We start from the raw sequence: 17,140 nt of genomic DNA, 5'->3' as shown, positions 1-17,140 counted from the left end.
AAATATATTTAAATTTTAAATCGAGAATGAGTTGTTCTACTATCGGTAAACAATAATGAAACAATGTCACTGGAAGCGACATTTAAAACAATGAGGCATTTTAATGTGAAAGATGTAGCTAAAGTCTTTCACAAAAATGTTATACGTTCCATACTCGACCATAGAAGAAAAAACAACAGATTTTCCTTTTTAAACAGTTTTCATGTTGTCCTTATAAACACATTGTTGTTCAACTATCACAATAGTCTTATAATAAATATAAAAATCAAAAAATCTGTCTAGATTTTTAAGACTAAATATTTATAAAAGAAAAAAAAATTATTATAGCTTTCTTCAATATGAAGATGTCTCAAAAAATTGAATGTACTCTTTAAACATAAACTTTTTTATATATAAAACATAAACTCTTTTATATATATACATTTCAGTCTTAAAGAAAATATATATTTATGACACATAATTATTATACTTATATTTTTTTTATATTAAGTATATTTAGAATATAATTTATTGTATTAATAATTAATTAATGGAGATTGACCATTTAATATGTATGTTGAATTTATAATAAATACTACATTTAGAACCAATTTTTTTTTTCTTTTTCATTAATAGAATAGTTGTGATTTTGACGGGAATTTGATGGTGAGAATTAACGTTAGAATGTCATGTGTCAAAACTATTTTCTTTTATTAGTATAGGTAGATAGGTAGATTACATTTGTCTAAATTCATTTATTTTGGATAATACATTTATTTTGGAAAAATATTTTCATCTTTCATATATAATAAAACAAAATGTCTTAAGGGGATGTTTGGGTGAGTTTTTCAAATTTATTTATTTGATTTTTAAAAATTAAAAGGTGTTTAACAAACCTATTTAAAGCTTTAAAATACAGCTTTTTAAAAATACTTTTACTTTTTAAAAATTAAACAAACAGAATTTAAAAGTTTACCAAAACACCCCTTTAGTACATATGAAAATAAGCTAGCATATCATTGCTTACTTCACAATACATATCAATGCTTACTTCACAATACATTACCTAATGCATTTTATTTCCTCTTTTATTCATGTGAGAGTAACTCAATTCTAAATTAATGTAAGTTTAATTGAATAGTTAATTCATTATTAAATATATCATACCTTTTGAGTTTTTTTTATTACTTATCTATATAATTTAAGTTGTTTCAACTCGTGTAGCACATAGATTGCTAACATAGTTTTAAGTAATAAATTGGTATCACACAAATAGATTACATAATCTTTTTGTTAAAAAAATTATGTCACTATACTAAATTTTGATTAATTTAAAATTGAATTCATTATTTAAGGGTGTGTTTGGGATTCCTTATTGTCATCAACTTATGACTTATAAACTTTTTAAAAAAGTTAATAAGGTGTATAAGGTGTTTGACAAATCATAATGCCTTATGGATTTTAATTTATATAGAAGACAAAATAAAAGAGTTTTGAAAATGATGGAATATGTAACTTATTAATTTAATTGGTTGATTTACCTAAACCCTCACAACTCATTACACTCCTTTTAAAAAAATGTGTTTTTAGTCTTTTTGGTTTTCCAAAACACATAAGCGAATCCAAACATTTTTTAAAAAACTTATTTTAAAATATTCACAAGTTTATAAGTTATTTCAACAAAAAGTTCTTTTTTCACTTAAATAAGCAATCCTAAACACAACATAAATGTTTTCCATCAATAAATATATTCTAAACAAGTCTAGTAATTTCGATATAACAAGCTATATTGGCCGGGTTGACTAACCTTTATGTGTTTTCCTGTATTGCTTAAATACTTTAATGTGATAAAATTTTATTGAGTGTAGTTTTTTCATGTAAAAATAAGAATATGTTAAAATTTTCTGATATTAATCATGTGTAAAACATGATCTAAAATTCATATATTATTAGCCTTGGGAATTAATATTTATCCAATGACCCAAATTATGACTATATATTTTGTTAATGAGCTAATCAATCACACATATACCATTGAAAGTGAAACAACATATTCAAACTCAAAGTTAACTTTTGAATTCTACTCGGATAAAACGGTTCATAAATTTCCGGAACTTAAAGAGACTTTTTATTATCTCATAACTCAAAAAAAAAAAAAATAACAAAATTTAATAAAAAAAATAAAAAAAAACTATTTTAATATAATAATATCTCATCATATCGGCCTTGCTATATCTGCACTGGCCTTATCGCATGAAGTTGTTTTTGTTCCACCATCAAACACGGTCCCGTCGCCGCCACTCTCACGGCGGCGTTATACTTAAAACATTCCTCTACACCACCACCACCAACAACAATACCACCGTCACCGTCACCGTCACCGTCACTTTCCACCGTCACCTTACTATCATCTTCCATAACAACATAAGACTCAGAAGGAATGATTTCAAGAGTGAGTCTGCCCTTAGATCTATGAGCAGTGAAATGACACTTGGGACTATCAATCTTCTCTTCAGCAATAATAAGCCTGCCGTCATCGGTGTGATACCGTTTAAACACGGTGGACGTGTGCACCGGCAACGGCGGTGGGAATTCTTTAACGGGTTTTGATTGTTTGTGTTTGTGAATGAGTCCCCATGGTTTACGAGTCAAGGGTGTAACTGGACCATCAGTAACAAGATCAATACAGCTCTCCATGCCGATGTAATCACCGAGATCAGTAGCGTGCATGGTAGAGTATATTAGAGAGAGAAAATGGAGGTTTTGATCTGTGAGGACGAAGGAGAAGAATTAACCTAGGGATATAAATAGGATCAAAATTAAGTGGAGAATGATATTAAGGGATATGAAGTATTGAAGTGACAGCTAATATATGTCATGTTTTTATATTTATTTTACTCTTTTTTTAAATTAAATACTATAAAAAGAGTTTTTTTTATATTTAAGGTAATACATATATATAGTTTATTTATATAATCATTATTCTATAAATTAATTAAACAACGAACTGCATTCAATATAAAGATCATTCCTAAGACTGCATTATCAAAGAAAATCTCTTATCAAAAGTTTGTAATACAATTTCTCTTTCTTTTTCATCATATGCAAGTTTTATTGTAATTAAAATTCCATGTTAACTACCATATGTTAACATGGGGTTGGTATATTAGCATAGACAAATGTGCTATTTGTTTTATCTTAAATAAAATGTTTGTAGTCTGCGGATTGCATCTGCAGACATCTGTAGAAGAAGATGGAGAATAGCTTCTACAGTCTGTAAGAAGAAGATTGTTTGTTTTTTAACGTACGTCTGCAGATTGCAAAAATAAATTAAAATTTAAACAATTTTTCAAGTGCTCAATTTAAACCTAAACATAAACAATTTTTCAAATGCTTAATTCAAACCTAAACCTAAACAATTTTCCAATGCACAAATTAAGTGCTCAATTCAAACTTAAACATATTCAAACCAAGTGCCAAATTCAAACCTAAACACTAATCACAAAACAGAACATAATTGGTTACATTAACAAGTGGGTGGAGATTTGCCGATAGTTGTGGCTTGGAAGAGGTGGTCAAGTGTTCAATTCAAGCCTAAACATATTCAAACCTAAACACTAATCACAAAACATAACATAATTGGTTACATTACAAGTGGGTGGAGATTTGTCGGTGGCTGTGGCTTGGATGAGGTGGTGCGACGGTGTCTAGTAGCTACGGCGGTGGTGGTGGAGGTGAGGGGGCGACAATTGGGTGGGTGGAGAAGGTGAGTTAGCGGACGACTGTGGGGGTTGAGGTGAGGGAGAAACTACGGTGGGGGTGGAGGATCTAAGGGGAATCGCTGCAGTGGTAGTGGATGAGAGGAGGATGACAACAGGAATGAGGAAGGAGGAGAGAGTCGATGTTTTTTACATATGATTAGATTTTCAAACTTTGAAGAGGTTAGAATACTATAGTCCAGATATTCTAGGATTAGAAGGCACACATGCCTTTTTAATTAAAGGTCTTTTAAAAAACAAACACACTGCAGACTTAAACGTCTGTGTGTGGTTTGCATGACAACAAATGTCAAGAAGATTTTTTCTGGAAAAGCAAAAACCACCAAAGTCTCTTAATCACTCAAAGATTCCAAGTTCAAGACATTTTATCTTAAAAGTGTCCATATCGCTTCAATAATTTAACATATAGTATGGTATTGTAACACCGCAAACTTGAACGTGTTACATGTTTTTCTGAAATGAAAAAAGTGTTAATGAAAGAAAACTGATGTAAGAACTTTGCTAGGTGTGTGTAGTATCATATTTTGACAATATATTGAAAAACGTATTAGAGAGATGTAGTGAGGGAGAAGATCATAACTAATAACTCTATTAGAAGTATATACATTGTTGAACCATGTTTTGAAAGTTGGTTCTCAGATGATAATAATTAGTTTTAGTTTTCAGATGTTAACCTTGAAATATTGAAAGGTTGAAACATAATTGTAAAACAAATTGTGAAACTAAAAGTTGATTAACCATGTTGGTTTTTAGATAATAACCTTGAAATATTGAAAGTTAAGTGACAAAAATTGAACTTTTCATCCTAGAGTGGCATCCAAAATCTAGGGAGAAAAAAAGTTAAAAGAGAGCTTACTACACAAGTTTAAAAAAGAACTTCACTTATTATTAAGAAGAACAAACTAAAATTTTTGGCTTGTCCCACTAGTTATTTTATGAATTAAGGGAGGGAGTAGACTGATGGTCGGTTAATTTGTATATGTTTTAGTTCGTTTATTATTTAGTTTTAATAGTTTATTCTAGAACTTTTGATACTTCATACATGTATTATTGGATTTCAGGTCACAGGTGTTAAAGTATACAATTTGGACCTGTTGTGACATGGTATGAAGACCCGAGATGTCCAGCACGTGAAACGAGGAAGTTTAATGAAGTTTGCTGGTAACAAGACCCATCGCGATACACGATGGGCTTGCTGAGGATCCATCGCGTATCACGCTTGGTTTAAAAGTGATGTTGACTTTCTGGTCCATCGCGATACGCGATGGACCATTGAAGACCCCATCGCGTATCGCGATTAGGGGCGCGGACGGGAATTTTAGGTTTATATCTCATTCTTCATCATAAACAATCCTAACTCTGTTTTGACGAACAAGAGGCGATTCCAGCAGCTACAAGAGGCGATTTTCACCACCATAGCTTGTGCCAAGACCCTACATATGATTCATATCATCTGTATTGAAGATCCAATGATGTCAAGGCTCGACTAATCTCCTAGAATCGCACCCGGGATGTATAGTTTGTAATCTTTGCAGTTTTTTTTCTCATAGATTGATATATGATTATTGATGTTTGGTATTTCTGAGTGTTCAATCGGTTTAGGTTTACGTTAGTCTGAACGATTTGTTACCAGTTGCTAGATAATTGATCATATGATTGTTTGGTTAGATTGAATATAATAAAACATACAATTACCCTTAACTGAGTCACACTGGCAAGGACTGTTGATAACTAGTGTCGTGTGTAAAGTGATTGTTGATGTCTAAGGTTTTGTCTGATTAATCAGTCGTTAGTTAATCGTTAATAATTAATCTGTTAGGTTGTATGAGATAACTGTAGGTTGCTTACTTGAATTCCCGGGTGTGATTTGCTTTGTTAATTGCTTGAAACTCGTTTACTTGCGTGCTACTTACTTCTCTAAATTCACTTTAATTGCTTGTGTGATCAGCACTAAAAACCATTCACTTCATAATATTAAATCTGTACATGAATTACATTGACCACATACTCCATACCTTACTTATCCTATCTATGTAGTTTAATTAGGTTTTTGATTGACTCAAACGACGGTCATCATAAACCCTTATAAAAAGAAGCTCACTTCAAAGTTTTAAAGAGAAAACTTTAATAGTGTGGAAAAATTTTAAATTTTTTGGCTTATCTCACATTGTATTGGTTCATGTATAAGGTAAGGATATAATAAGCCCCCCTAAAAATGAGCTCAACACACAAGCCAGGACGACAACTTCACTTATTGTGGAAAAATAGTTTAAAAAAAACTTTGTAATTTGTCTCATATTAAGCAAGGGGGAGTAACTCCTAATAGAAAGAACTCACTACGAAAGTTTACGTGGGAAACTTCACTTATTAACAAAACCCTTTGACGCAATCCACATTGATTCGTGTGTGAATAACAGGAAGTGAACCCTTCTGTAAAGAAAATTAGGTGCTTTTAAGAGGTAAAATTTCAGTAGTTTGCAAACTACATCTGCAAACCACATTAGAAGAAGACGTGGACCAAAGGTCCACAATATGTAATAACTTATAAAACTGTTTTTTTAACTTTTGAGGTATGCTAAAATAAGCTGAAATTTAATTTAACCGATTTTTAAACTTAAAAGAGTTTTTTAACATTATAATTAAACCTAGGTCTTTTCAACAGGAATTCTCAAATGATATATACATTGATTTCAACTTTCAAATACACGTAAATCTAATGACCAATTTCAATCTCATCACAGGAGGTCTACTTTACGACCAGCTGATATTCTTGTGTTCGGGTGGACAGGGGGGAAACACGCCTGTGTGGATCTTACAGGAGTGTCTCCTCTTGTTGGGCTCAGGGACCGTGGGTTTGTTGTGGGTCAGGCTGCATTGAAGGCTGAATCGGGCAAAATTGTTAAACACGAGAAAGCTTGTTTAGATAATCAACACGTCTTTCTACCATTTGCCTTTGATACATTTGGTTTTCTGGCCCCAGAGGCTGTGAAATTTTTAAATAGGGTTCAGTGCGTCGTACACGGGACCTCTTCAGCTTCTAGGTCCCAAAGTTTCGTTTTTAGCAGGATTGGCTTTGCTATTCAAAAGAGGGATGCGGCGCAGCTTTTGCCTGTTTGTCTGCCACTTTATTGTAATCGTTTTATAGAAAATCCATGAAAACAATTATCCATGGTGGTTGGTGAAAAATTCATGGCAAGGGAAATAAAGAGCAACTAAGCGGTGAATTTATTTATTCGAACTCATCTCATCACGAGAAACTTTTAGCAAATAAAAAATTCGAAGACTGTTAATTTCACTTACAGTCAATGTTGAAGTTCAAAAGAGATGGCAGGCGGTGGCTGTGTTGGAGAGCAGTGGTGACGAGAAGTAGCGAAGCAGGGTACAATAGCTTTATGCTTCGAGTGTTGGATTTCAATCGATGGAGTAGGGCTGTGGAGGGGCGACCACTGTGATAACCAACAAAATTATCGGTAAATCCTTGCGTTGTAGTCAACGACATAAATCTTAATTAAGAGTTAATTACAGTTAATTTCGGTCATTTACGGTACACAAGAACATTCGTTTTATATACAATTTCATTTCGTGCAATCTATGCATAACAATGCAGTAGACATGCATACTGGACACTACCCAATAAATATTAGAAACGCGGAATATAGTGGTATGGTGTGAAAAACCTTGTGTAGTTCGTTTGATTATGTTTAGAATTTGCGTGCACTGAGTGTCTACACAAAATTTTTAAACCAATATAAGTTATCGAGCACCTAGTACAAATGTTATTATCTTAAATATATATAATATTACCTATTAATATCATTCCATATATATTATGTGTGAAAATACCAAAAACCGAAATAATTTATAAAAACATCACACGATAACACCCGGTATAATACTCATTTTATAAAAAAAGTGGACCCCACAAGTACTCATCCAAAACCATTGGCCACCATCCCGTTGTTTTTGCAAAACCATGTCTTCTACATGGAGTCCATGCAAGTGCCTTCTCCCACTTGTCATCCATGCAAGTGTTGTAATCATTGAATCTCTTATTTCATTTTCTATTTAAACAACTCCATTGCTGCCATAATTCAACACCATCACAAACTCGTCCATATCTCTCTAATAACACAACCAAATAGCCACATTCCACTTATGAAATATACCTTTATAACTTTCGTATATATTCATATCGGTTTCACTTCATTCCATGAAGTATTCGACCCCCCAACTGATGCATTCTTCACGACTGCGTCGATATCAGAGCTTCACTATTACCTAGTAGTATCTTGCTGTTTTGAAGTATCAAAAGAAGTCCAAATCCCCTGATTATTTTTCCTACTTATAAGGACTATGATTTTGTTCATTTGGGTCTAGAGAAAGTACATGGAGGAGCCTCTGAAGCAACCTTAATTATGCCTTTAAACGAAGAGGAATTTTCAGTAAATCCCTTCATCATGCAAGCATGCAAAGATGAAGTGATTTGAAGGTGTTCTTGGTGAATTCAAGCCACAAGAAGCTCAAGCAAGATAAACTTGATCATATCTTTCGTTTCCATCTTCAAGAGTATAAAACTCACCTACTTCTACTTTGATTTCCTATCATTTTATCGATTATTCATTTATTCAGCTTTGTTTATTCTAAAACAATGGTTTTCAAAATAAATACTAAAATCAGATCCTAAACATAGAAGTATTTGATTCTGATGAATGCATGTGTTTGATTCGATTCATTTATGTGTATATGTATGCGTGTCTGACTAATCGTTTAAGACTCGTTTATGAATAGATTCCGGCATGCATGAATAGATCTGAGATATTTGAAGTTATGAATATAAAAATAAGTTACTATTACTAGATATATGCTGAAATATGTCTTGCATGTTGATTTTCTATAACTACTAGCTATTGCATGCTTAGATTTTGGTAAGAACTCCTCTTAAAAAGCTTACATGGTACATGTATGTATAGATTTGAAAGTCTTGATGACATGTGAAAAATAATTTCTGACATTATTACTGTAAAAATGATGACATATTGATTCAACGAATATTTGGTGTGATTAGCTTGATTTTACATGCTTAGATATAGTTACAAATGCGATTAAAAATTACATTTGTAACATGCATGAACTTGTGTGAAGATAGGATCTAACTTCTGAAAAGATATAATTTTCTTACTATAAATATGTATCATATTTTGTTACCTGATGGTTTGATATCATAATATATGTTATTTGATAGTTTACATCGTTTAAACGTTCGATTTTTGACTCGTTAAAGCCATTTTAATGAGTAAATTAAAGATCAGTTTTACAAAACTCTTACTAATTTTTAAGTGAAAAGTTACTATTTTACATAAACAAACTATTTTGATGATTAAATACACTCGCATGCACGTTTTATGGTTAAAAAGTTGGTTAAACGACGAGTTTTCAGCTTTAAAAGAAATGCAAATGGAAAATTGATTTTTGATAGATTTTAGGAACATATTTTAAGTACAAAACAGTTAACTTAAGATATATGGGTTGATCATGTTATTCTAACTTGTTTATATGTGATTTCGTGTTGCGCAATTTACTTGGTGTAATGCGCATACTAAGGATATAATAGTTAGAATACAAGCCGATATGGGTAAGGTTATGTATTTTGATGTATTATGTGCGTACGTGCTACTACTATGTTGTCTATCATACCGTTATGATTTTAGAAGTTTCCATGTTTAGGTGTATTTTGTTCGATATGCGTACTAAGGATATAATACTTGAAATACATGCTGATATGGGTAAAGTTATCTATTTTGATTTATTATATGCTTAGACTTAGAAAAACGTGACAATCGGTTACTTAGCGAGGCCATTTGGTTATTATACGAGTAACTGGCATGATTAAGAAACTGACACTAAATGTGCTGAAATAATAAACTATGAAATGAGACAATTTTTTTCTAGGTGTTTATATGATTAAGTGTGAGCCTTAAAATGTTGTATGAGCATTCATTTTTAGAATCGATTAGTATCTACACACTACATGTTTGTAATAACCAATACAACGGTTTTAGAAGTCGGATGAACAACTTGTAATAATCAACATTAGTGTTCGATTATTAAATGTGCTTTGTAAATTTAGGACAACACAGAGGCAAGCACTACTTCACATTTTTAGTTCCCATACTCCGATACTAAGGTGAGTTCACTGTCCCTTTTAACTGTTTTACAAACCAAAGGGAAAACAAATGACTAATATTATTTCAGTATTACCATGATAACACAAAACAAGCGGCATAACCGGATCTTGTGAATATATGAGACAGATAGATTAGAGCTCGTTAAGTACTCAACATTAAATTTATAACCATTAACTACGCATTAGCTATGGAAATGCAAATAGTACTATTGGGTCTGACAACCCCTGATAATGGTTGGTCGCGCTCATCGCTGACTTACCTAGTCAAATGATCCTATATTGTCCAAGTATTTATCATGTAAATTGCTACAATACGGGATAAATGGAACCGGTCAAGCTTGAGTATAGACTCATATATTACAACTCGTAGTTTTAGCTAGACCACGAGGATCCCCCTAACTTGTTTTGGTTATCGTAACATACACAGTGTTTTGTTTATCATATATGAATACAGTAACAGTATAAACATGCACTTATTACGAGTGTTTTTGAGGAAAACTATCAAACATTATGAACATACATCTATTACTAGTATTTTCGAGGAAAACAATCAAACAATACAATATGTAAACATTTTGCATGAAAATAACATTTACATAATGTCATTCAAACATGTGAACCCACCAACATTATGTTGACGTTTTAAAGTATGTTTTTCATTGCAACTAATCAAGAAGAAGCGTCTCATTTAGTGCCGGTGCTCTAATCAATAGCTATGATCATCCATGAATGTTGCGCGGTTGCGTTTCTGCCTTGACGGGGTGTGACAACGGCCGGTGGAGGAGTGAGGGTGGTTGGTAGGGTTGAGGGTTTGTGAAGGATAACAATGGTTTATAAGGTCAGAAGAAGGTTAGAAGAGGTAAAAAGCGACTAAGACCGATCTACACCAAGAATAACCAGCGCAGATGTGTTTTAGTGAAACGTCTGCGATAAAACAAACACCCTGTAAAAGCTCATGTCTGCGCGGCACAGACTAAAGAGCTCCGGAAGACAGTGACGGATCTAGACTATAATCTTAGGGATAACGTTCAAAAATATTTTTTTACCGTATTTTATACAATGTAACCGAATTTTGTTTTTACCGTTTTTTCATACAATAACCATCTTTTTTAAAGATATATCATACAATAGTTTTTATTTTGTTTTTTGTTTAACTTGCCTTTGGACCGTTAATACCCATTTCTTGTAATTTTTGTTTAAATAGTACTAATAAGACTTTGTTGTTTCATCTTTCAAGTTTGTGACAATCGTCAATTTCAGGTTAACTCCGTTAACTCAACTCCGTCAATTCAAACTTAAGATCACTGAATCTATAACACACACTTCATTACATTTAAACTAGGGTTTAAATGACGCTTAACACTTACTACATGTGTAGTCTTTCGGGAATTGCACCGAAACGCAAACGAGTTGACGCAAACGATTGATAAATAAACGAAAAACGTCAAAACAGTAATTATGTGATAATTATGTGTTAGACTTATGTGTTATGTGATAACATGGTTATAAACATTAACTCAAGATGTAAACTAGTTAGTTAAGTTAGAAAAACAACAATTGAAAGTAGAGGGACTTGAGTGTAACTTGTATGTCTATAAATATAGCCTTAATAACTTAACCCTAACTTATTATCATAACCCCAAGCTCCGATCGGCCTCCTTCCTTGTGAACCCTTGGCTGCCGTCCACTTTATACACACATTCAACCAAGAAATCAAGCTTGTGATTGAAGAACTAGGTGCTAGGAAGGTATAATTGATCATCCTATACATTCTTGTTGCTTGATTTTGATGTTTGTTGGGTTAACCACAAACCCTAAGCTGCCGATTTTGTGTATGTATATAGCTAATATGACTGTGGTTGATTGAATGATGATTTGATAACTAGATTGAATCTTGTTGCATGTTGATTGTTGTGTCTTTGATTTGAGTTCAAACACAAACCCTAATCAAGTATGTAATATGTAATTGATGTGCATGGATGGTGTTTATGGAGTCTAGAGGGTTATATGAATGCATGATAGTTCATAGATTGTTATTATGTTGAGTTTGGATGCAATCAGTTTCTGGACAGAATGTGTATATGATGTTTAAGTGACTGTAACGAAGTGTAAACGTGAAAATTGATTGAGATTATTGGTACTACAGTAAACTAGGTTGAGTCTAGTTTCTATAAAGTATAAATTTGTAATTTTTGGACAAGTAGAAGTTAACTTTTATGATTTTACAAAAACGTTGTGCAAAGCTGAGCTGTTAGACCTGCTGTTAGGTTGTTTTGTAAATGTTATATCTCATGAACTACGAGACCAATTGGGTTGGTTCCACTTCTGGAAGTTGACTTATTGAGATAGGAACCTAACCCAAGTGGTCTTGCATTTATTGGATTTTTGTTTAACGGGAATTGCAAATAACATTCTGTTGCGCATGAATTTGACTGTTATGAGTTTGCTGTAATGATTTGATGATTGTGAGAAAACTATGAGGAATAAAAATGTAATAAAATATGTTCTGGAAACCTAAGACATATGTGCTTCTGTGATGATTTTTGGTAAATTAATTGAGATGCTATTATCGGTGAAATAGTACAATCTTTCTAGTAGGATTTCTGTCTCGGTGAAACTAGCTGCTGAGTTGTGTAAAAATGCATGAAACATGATACTTGCTATATAATTGTTATGTTTTGACCAAAATACCCTTGCAGGGAATAACTGCTAATTGATTGTCATAATTTGACCAAATTGCCCTTATGGGGAATAGTTGCTAGTTAATTGTTATGTGTTGACCAAATTGCCCTTACGGGAAGTAATTGCTAGTGATGTACTTTATGAATACGTGACACGTAAATGATTGCTTACACATGTAACGTATCACAAATACATTGTTAAAGTCACACACGATTCACAAACGAAACACGAAACATGTTATGTGCATAGGTATTATGTGCCGGGTCTAGAGACTCGATAATATTCCGACACTTAGAAAAATCTCTTTATTGTTTTAGAACGCTAGAGAGAGTTTTTCGGTGACGCGCATCTTGGTGATTTAATTTGGGAAATTCTTCGCAAACAGTGAGTTTCACTTTCCCCTCTTTAAACTGTTTTCAAACGTTTTTCACTTGGGGGAGATAACATACTCCACAACGCATTTAAGATTTTGTTATAAATTATATATCACTTGTAAAGGCTAAGTGGCAAACGAAACATTTGAAGTCCTACACATCGAACCGGTTAATATTTAGAATAGCGAGTCACTGTTGAGTAGTACTACTGGGTTTGACAAACCCCACCCAACGCTAAACTCGACTGGAGGTCTAGCGGGTGTAATTTTGGCTAACACGTACCATGGTCTGGAGGACCTGGTGACAAGGCACTTAATAAACGAGTCAGCTTCGGTGTCGAACACTTAGTAATACTTGTTGTATAGACTAGCTACCTATCGATATATAATTTGACATAACACTATCTGGTAACGCAAAACGCTGTAACGCTGTAACGCAAAACGCTTAACGCAAAACGCTGCAACGCTGAACGCAAACGTTAAACGATTTATTTTTATATAACTTGTGAACTCACCAACCTTGTGTTGACACTTTTAGTATGTTATTCTCAGGTAGCCGAGGCGGGCGCGCGGTTTAGGAACATGCATTGCTTGATAAACTTTTAACTATGCAAACTTACTTTTAACTGTTATCATTGGTTTTAAATCGTCCTGCGTGACGTAACATTGTTTCTATGGTTTTACGCTTCCGCACCTATTTTCATTTAAACGTTTTTATGGTTTGATTATAACTGATGATTCCGATCCTGTTAGTTCACACCCTCTGACGGTAAAACTCCATTAGTGGATTTTGAGGGTGTGACAAAGTTCCTTAATATTTAAAAGGACAAAATTTAAACCATATATCCATAAATAATTTCAATTTACACATAATCCTTAAATCCCTAATCAACTGCAATTTGTAAGGCCCAAACCCGGTAGCCCTACTTTAGCGTCAGATTTACTCATAAACACAGTTCTTGCAAATCAGAGTTAATTAAAACTTTCGCAGAATATAAAAACTTTCATAAAACATTACAGAAATCCAAAACTTGCCTTCTTTAAACATTCTTGTCTTTCAAAATAAACGTCAATTAACATTAAAACATTTTGAGTCTTCAGATGCCAGTCTCCTATTCACCCACCATGTGCCCGCTCAAGCTAGCTGTCTCATTACACTCACCTACATGCATACTAAAAGTCAGCTACGCTGAGTGAGTTCTAGTTAATCGGACGCCACACAATACATACACATACATTCATATCCGAAGATACATAGCCATACTCAATCCGTTACCCTACTACCGTACATACATACATATCCACAATCACTAACCTCAGTCTACCGAGAGTACGTTCATAGTCCGCCGTCTATACCTGTACTCAGGGTCGTGAACACGTAAAAGGTCCGCAATCCTTACCTATGTTCACCATTCATGGTACGTGCAAGGTCCGCAGTCCTTCCCTATACCATCCTACATCCACAACACGTACAAGGTCCACAGTCCTTCCCTATGTTGCAACCTAATTCATAGCACGTACGAGGTCCACAGTCCTCCCCTATGCTACCACAATACAATTACAGCACGTATAAGGTCCGCAGTCCTTTCCTATGCTGATGCCTATCTATATATGTATAAGGTCCGCAGTCCTTAACTACGTTGTCGTCTATTATCTGTAACACGTATAAGGCCCATCGTCCCTATCTATGTTTACATCTATCACTTATATCACGTATAAGGCCCGCAGTCCTTAACTACGCCCTCACCTGCCAAGTCTATGTCCAGCAGAAGCTAGAGGGAATTGCCATCCTAACTTACTATGTCGAACGTAGAACTCAAATACCATTCGTGTACCTGTATACACATACTTCATATATACAATAATTACATTATAACATAAGAACACTCTAGGCGTTCTTCACCTCATTCATTTATCGTACTTCTTGTCGGTCCGTGCAATATCCGAAGATCGTTCACGTCCCGACAAGCATTCATTAAAAACGATCATACATCATCCATTTATAACATTCATATCTTTGTTTACAACCTGACAGTACGCGCAATATCCGAAGATCGTTCGCGTACCTACAATCAATCATTCATATCTATCACATATATCATATATGGCATACACTTACCACTTAAGGTAAGTGTATTAACTAATCACATCGAGTATGCACACAGCCCCGAAAAACATAACAAGGAATGGGGCTAGAAACTCACCTGAATGCGGTTCCTTTCTCCGTTTATCGTGGTTCCTCTCTTTAACTGTGTTCTGCTAACTGTATATAGGTTACACGTATCAATTAACTGCTACTACTCATGTTGTATTTCTATCTTTATATAACCCACAACGAACGGGGGTCCGGGGGCAGCGCCCCTGGCAGCGGGGTTCTAGGGGCGGCAGCCCCTAGCAGGGTCCAAGGGGCAGAGCCCCTGGCTGGGGTCGAGCTGCTAGGTCAGCTTGGAAAAATTTTATTTCCATTAACTGTCTTAACACATTTTTCATTAGGTTTTTAATTTATTTTCTAATTTGCTAATTCCAGCGAACTTATCATTAAGCGAACTTAACAATAAGCGAACTTAGCATAGGCGAAGTTGTCATCAAGCGAACTTAAGCATAGGCGAAGTTCTCATCAGGCGAACTTAAGCATAGGCGAAGTTCTCATCAGGCGAACTTAAGCATAGGCGAAGTTCTCATCAGGCGAACTTAAGCATAGGCGAAGTTCTCATCAGGCGAACTTAAGCATAGGCGAAGTTCTCATCAGGCGAACGTAGCTTAGGCGAAGTTCTCATCAGGCGAACTTAGCTTAGGCGAGTTCTAATCAGGCGAACTTAGCTTAGGCGAAGTTCTCATCAGGCGAACTTAGCTTAGGCGAAGTTGTGCAGCAGCCGCCGCTGTTCGTCCTTAATCCCCAAAATCATCATCGTTTCTTAACCAAACAAATCGATTTAGGTATCAACGGAATCGTCTAAGCAGCGCCTACAAACCCTAACCATTCAATCGTTCAAAATATCGGGTTTACAGGCTGCGATTCATGTATATACATATGGGTTTTTCATGCTAACGTTTAACCTATCAATCTGAAATCAATTTTCAGTAAGTTTGGCCTCGTTGGATTCGTTTTTACCATACTAAGACAGATCCTATGATTTCAAGATGAATCCGAACCTAATTAAATGATTTCCGATCCTAAACGTACCTTAAACGAGTCGAACACGAACACGAGCTGGTCTTTGATGTTGCTTTGGTCCGTCACGACGATCTAGCACCAACAAGCTCGGGTTCTCGTCTCCGGATCTTGGTTCGGGTTGTGTGTGTGTTTTGGGTGTGTGTAGGGATTATGGAAAGATGGAATGGGAAGTTAGGGTTTTAGGATGGTTTAAGGGGGTATTTATGTCCCTTAAAGCCCATGGACCTAAGGCCCATCCCACCATCTTAATCCATGTAATTACCCAAGTCCATGATTCTTTCTATATTTAATATTAATTAAATATTAACACTCGATTTTAAATCATGGACTTCTTTTCTTTATTAATATAAAATTCGGGATGTTACACAATTTCCGTTTTATATTATCCGAAAATCCAAGAAACCATTATCAATCATTCAATTGCTACTAATGGGGTGATGCTCCATTGCCAAAGGCAAATCCTAAAAAACACCTAGGTTTGGAGGGGTAGGTATTGGGTTCAAATCCTATAGACATCAAAAACTAAAAGAAGTTATCCCTTAAAAAAATTTATTTAATTGCCCATAAACAATTCCATATCAATAATTTATATAAACAAATAAACAGTTACAATTTTAAGTAGAAGTAGAAGAATACCTAAATTGAACAAATAGAATTCAAACTGTGGACGAAGGAGTGAGGGAATGAAGGAGCACTGAACGTTGGCTACTCGGTTGCAGCATGCAGGGGGTCGAGGCAGCGTGGGGTGTTAGCCACGATTGAATGGAACTTTGTTTCGTTGAATGATGATGTCCGACTTAAACCAAACGTTTTATAAGCATAAGGGTAAAACAAACAAATGGTTTTATTTAGTTTGTGCTTAAATTTGGTTGGGCTTTAATTGGTTTCGGATTTTAATTTGGTTGGTGTCACACCCCGACCAAAGGCGGCGGAACATGTCGGGGTGCAACGTGATTGGACAAATACAC

General features: G+C 34.5%; 1 protein-coding gene across 1 annotated transcript; it reads right to left on the bottom strand.

Moving 5' to 3' along the window:
- Positions 1-1,678: 1,678 nt before the first annotated feature.
- LOC143542038 (uncharacterized) lies at positions 1,679-2,709 on the bottom strand. The gene is made up of 2 exons (XM_077034711.1): positions 2,340-2,709; positions 1,679-1,692 (listed from the first exon to the last, which is right to left on the bottom strand). The coding sequence occupies exons 1-2, from the start codon at positions 2,707-2,709 to the stop codon at positions 1,679-1,681; spliced, it is 384 nt and encodes a 127-aa protein (XP_076890826.1).
- Between the last annotated feature and the right edge of the window lie 14,431 nt (positions 2,710-17,140).

Source organism: Bidens hawaiensis, unplaced genomic scaffold (genome assembly GCF_021521415.1).
Source record: "Bidens hawaiensis isolate Kalapana, Puna unplaced genomic scaffold, B.hawaiensis_p1.1 tig00012729_1, whole genome shotgun sequence".
NCBI classification, from domain to species: Eukaryota; Viridiplantae; Streptophyta; class Magnoliopsida; order Asterales; family Asteraceae; genus Bidens; species Bidens hawaiensis.
The sequence above is the reverse complement of the archived record's forward strand: the minus strand, read 5'-3'. Positions and strand labels throughout refer to the sequence as shown.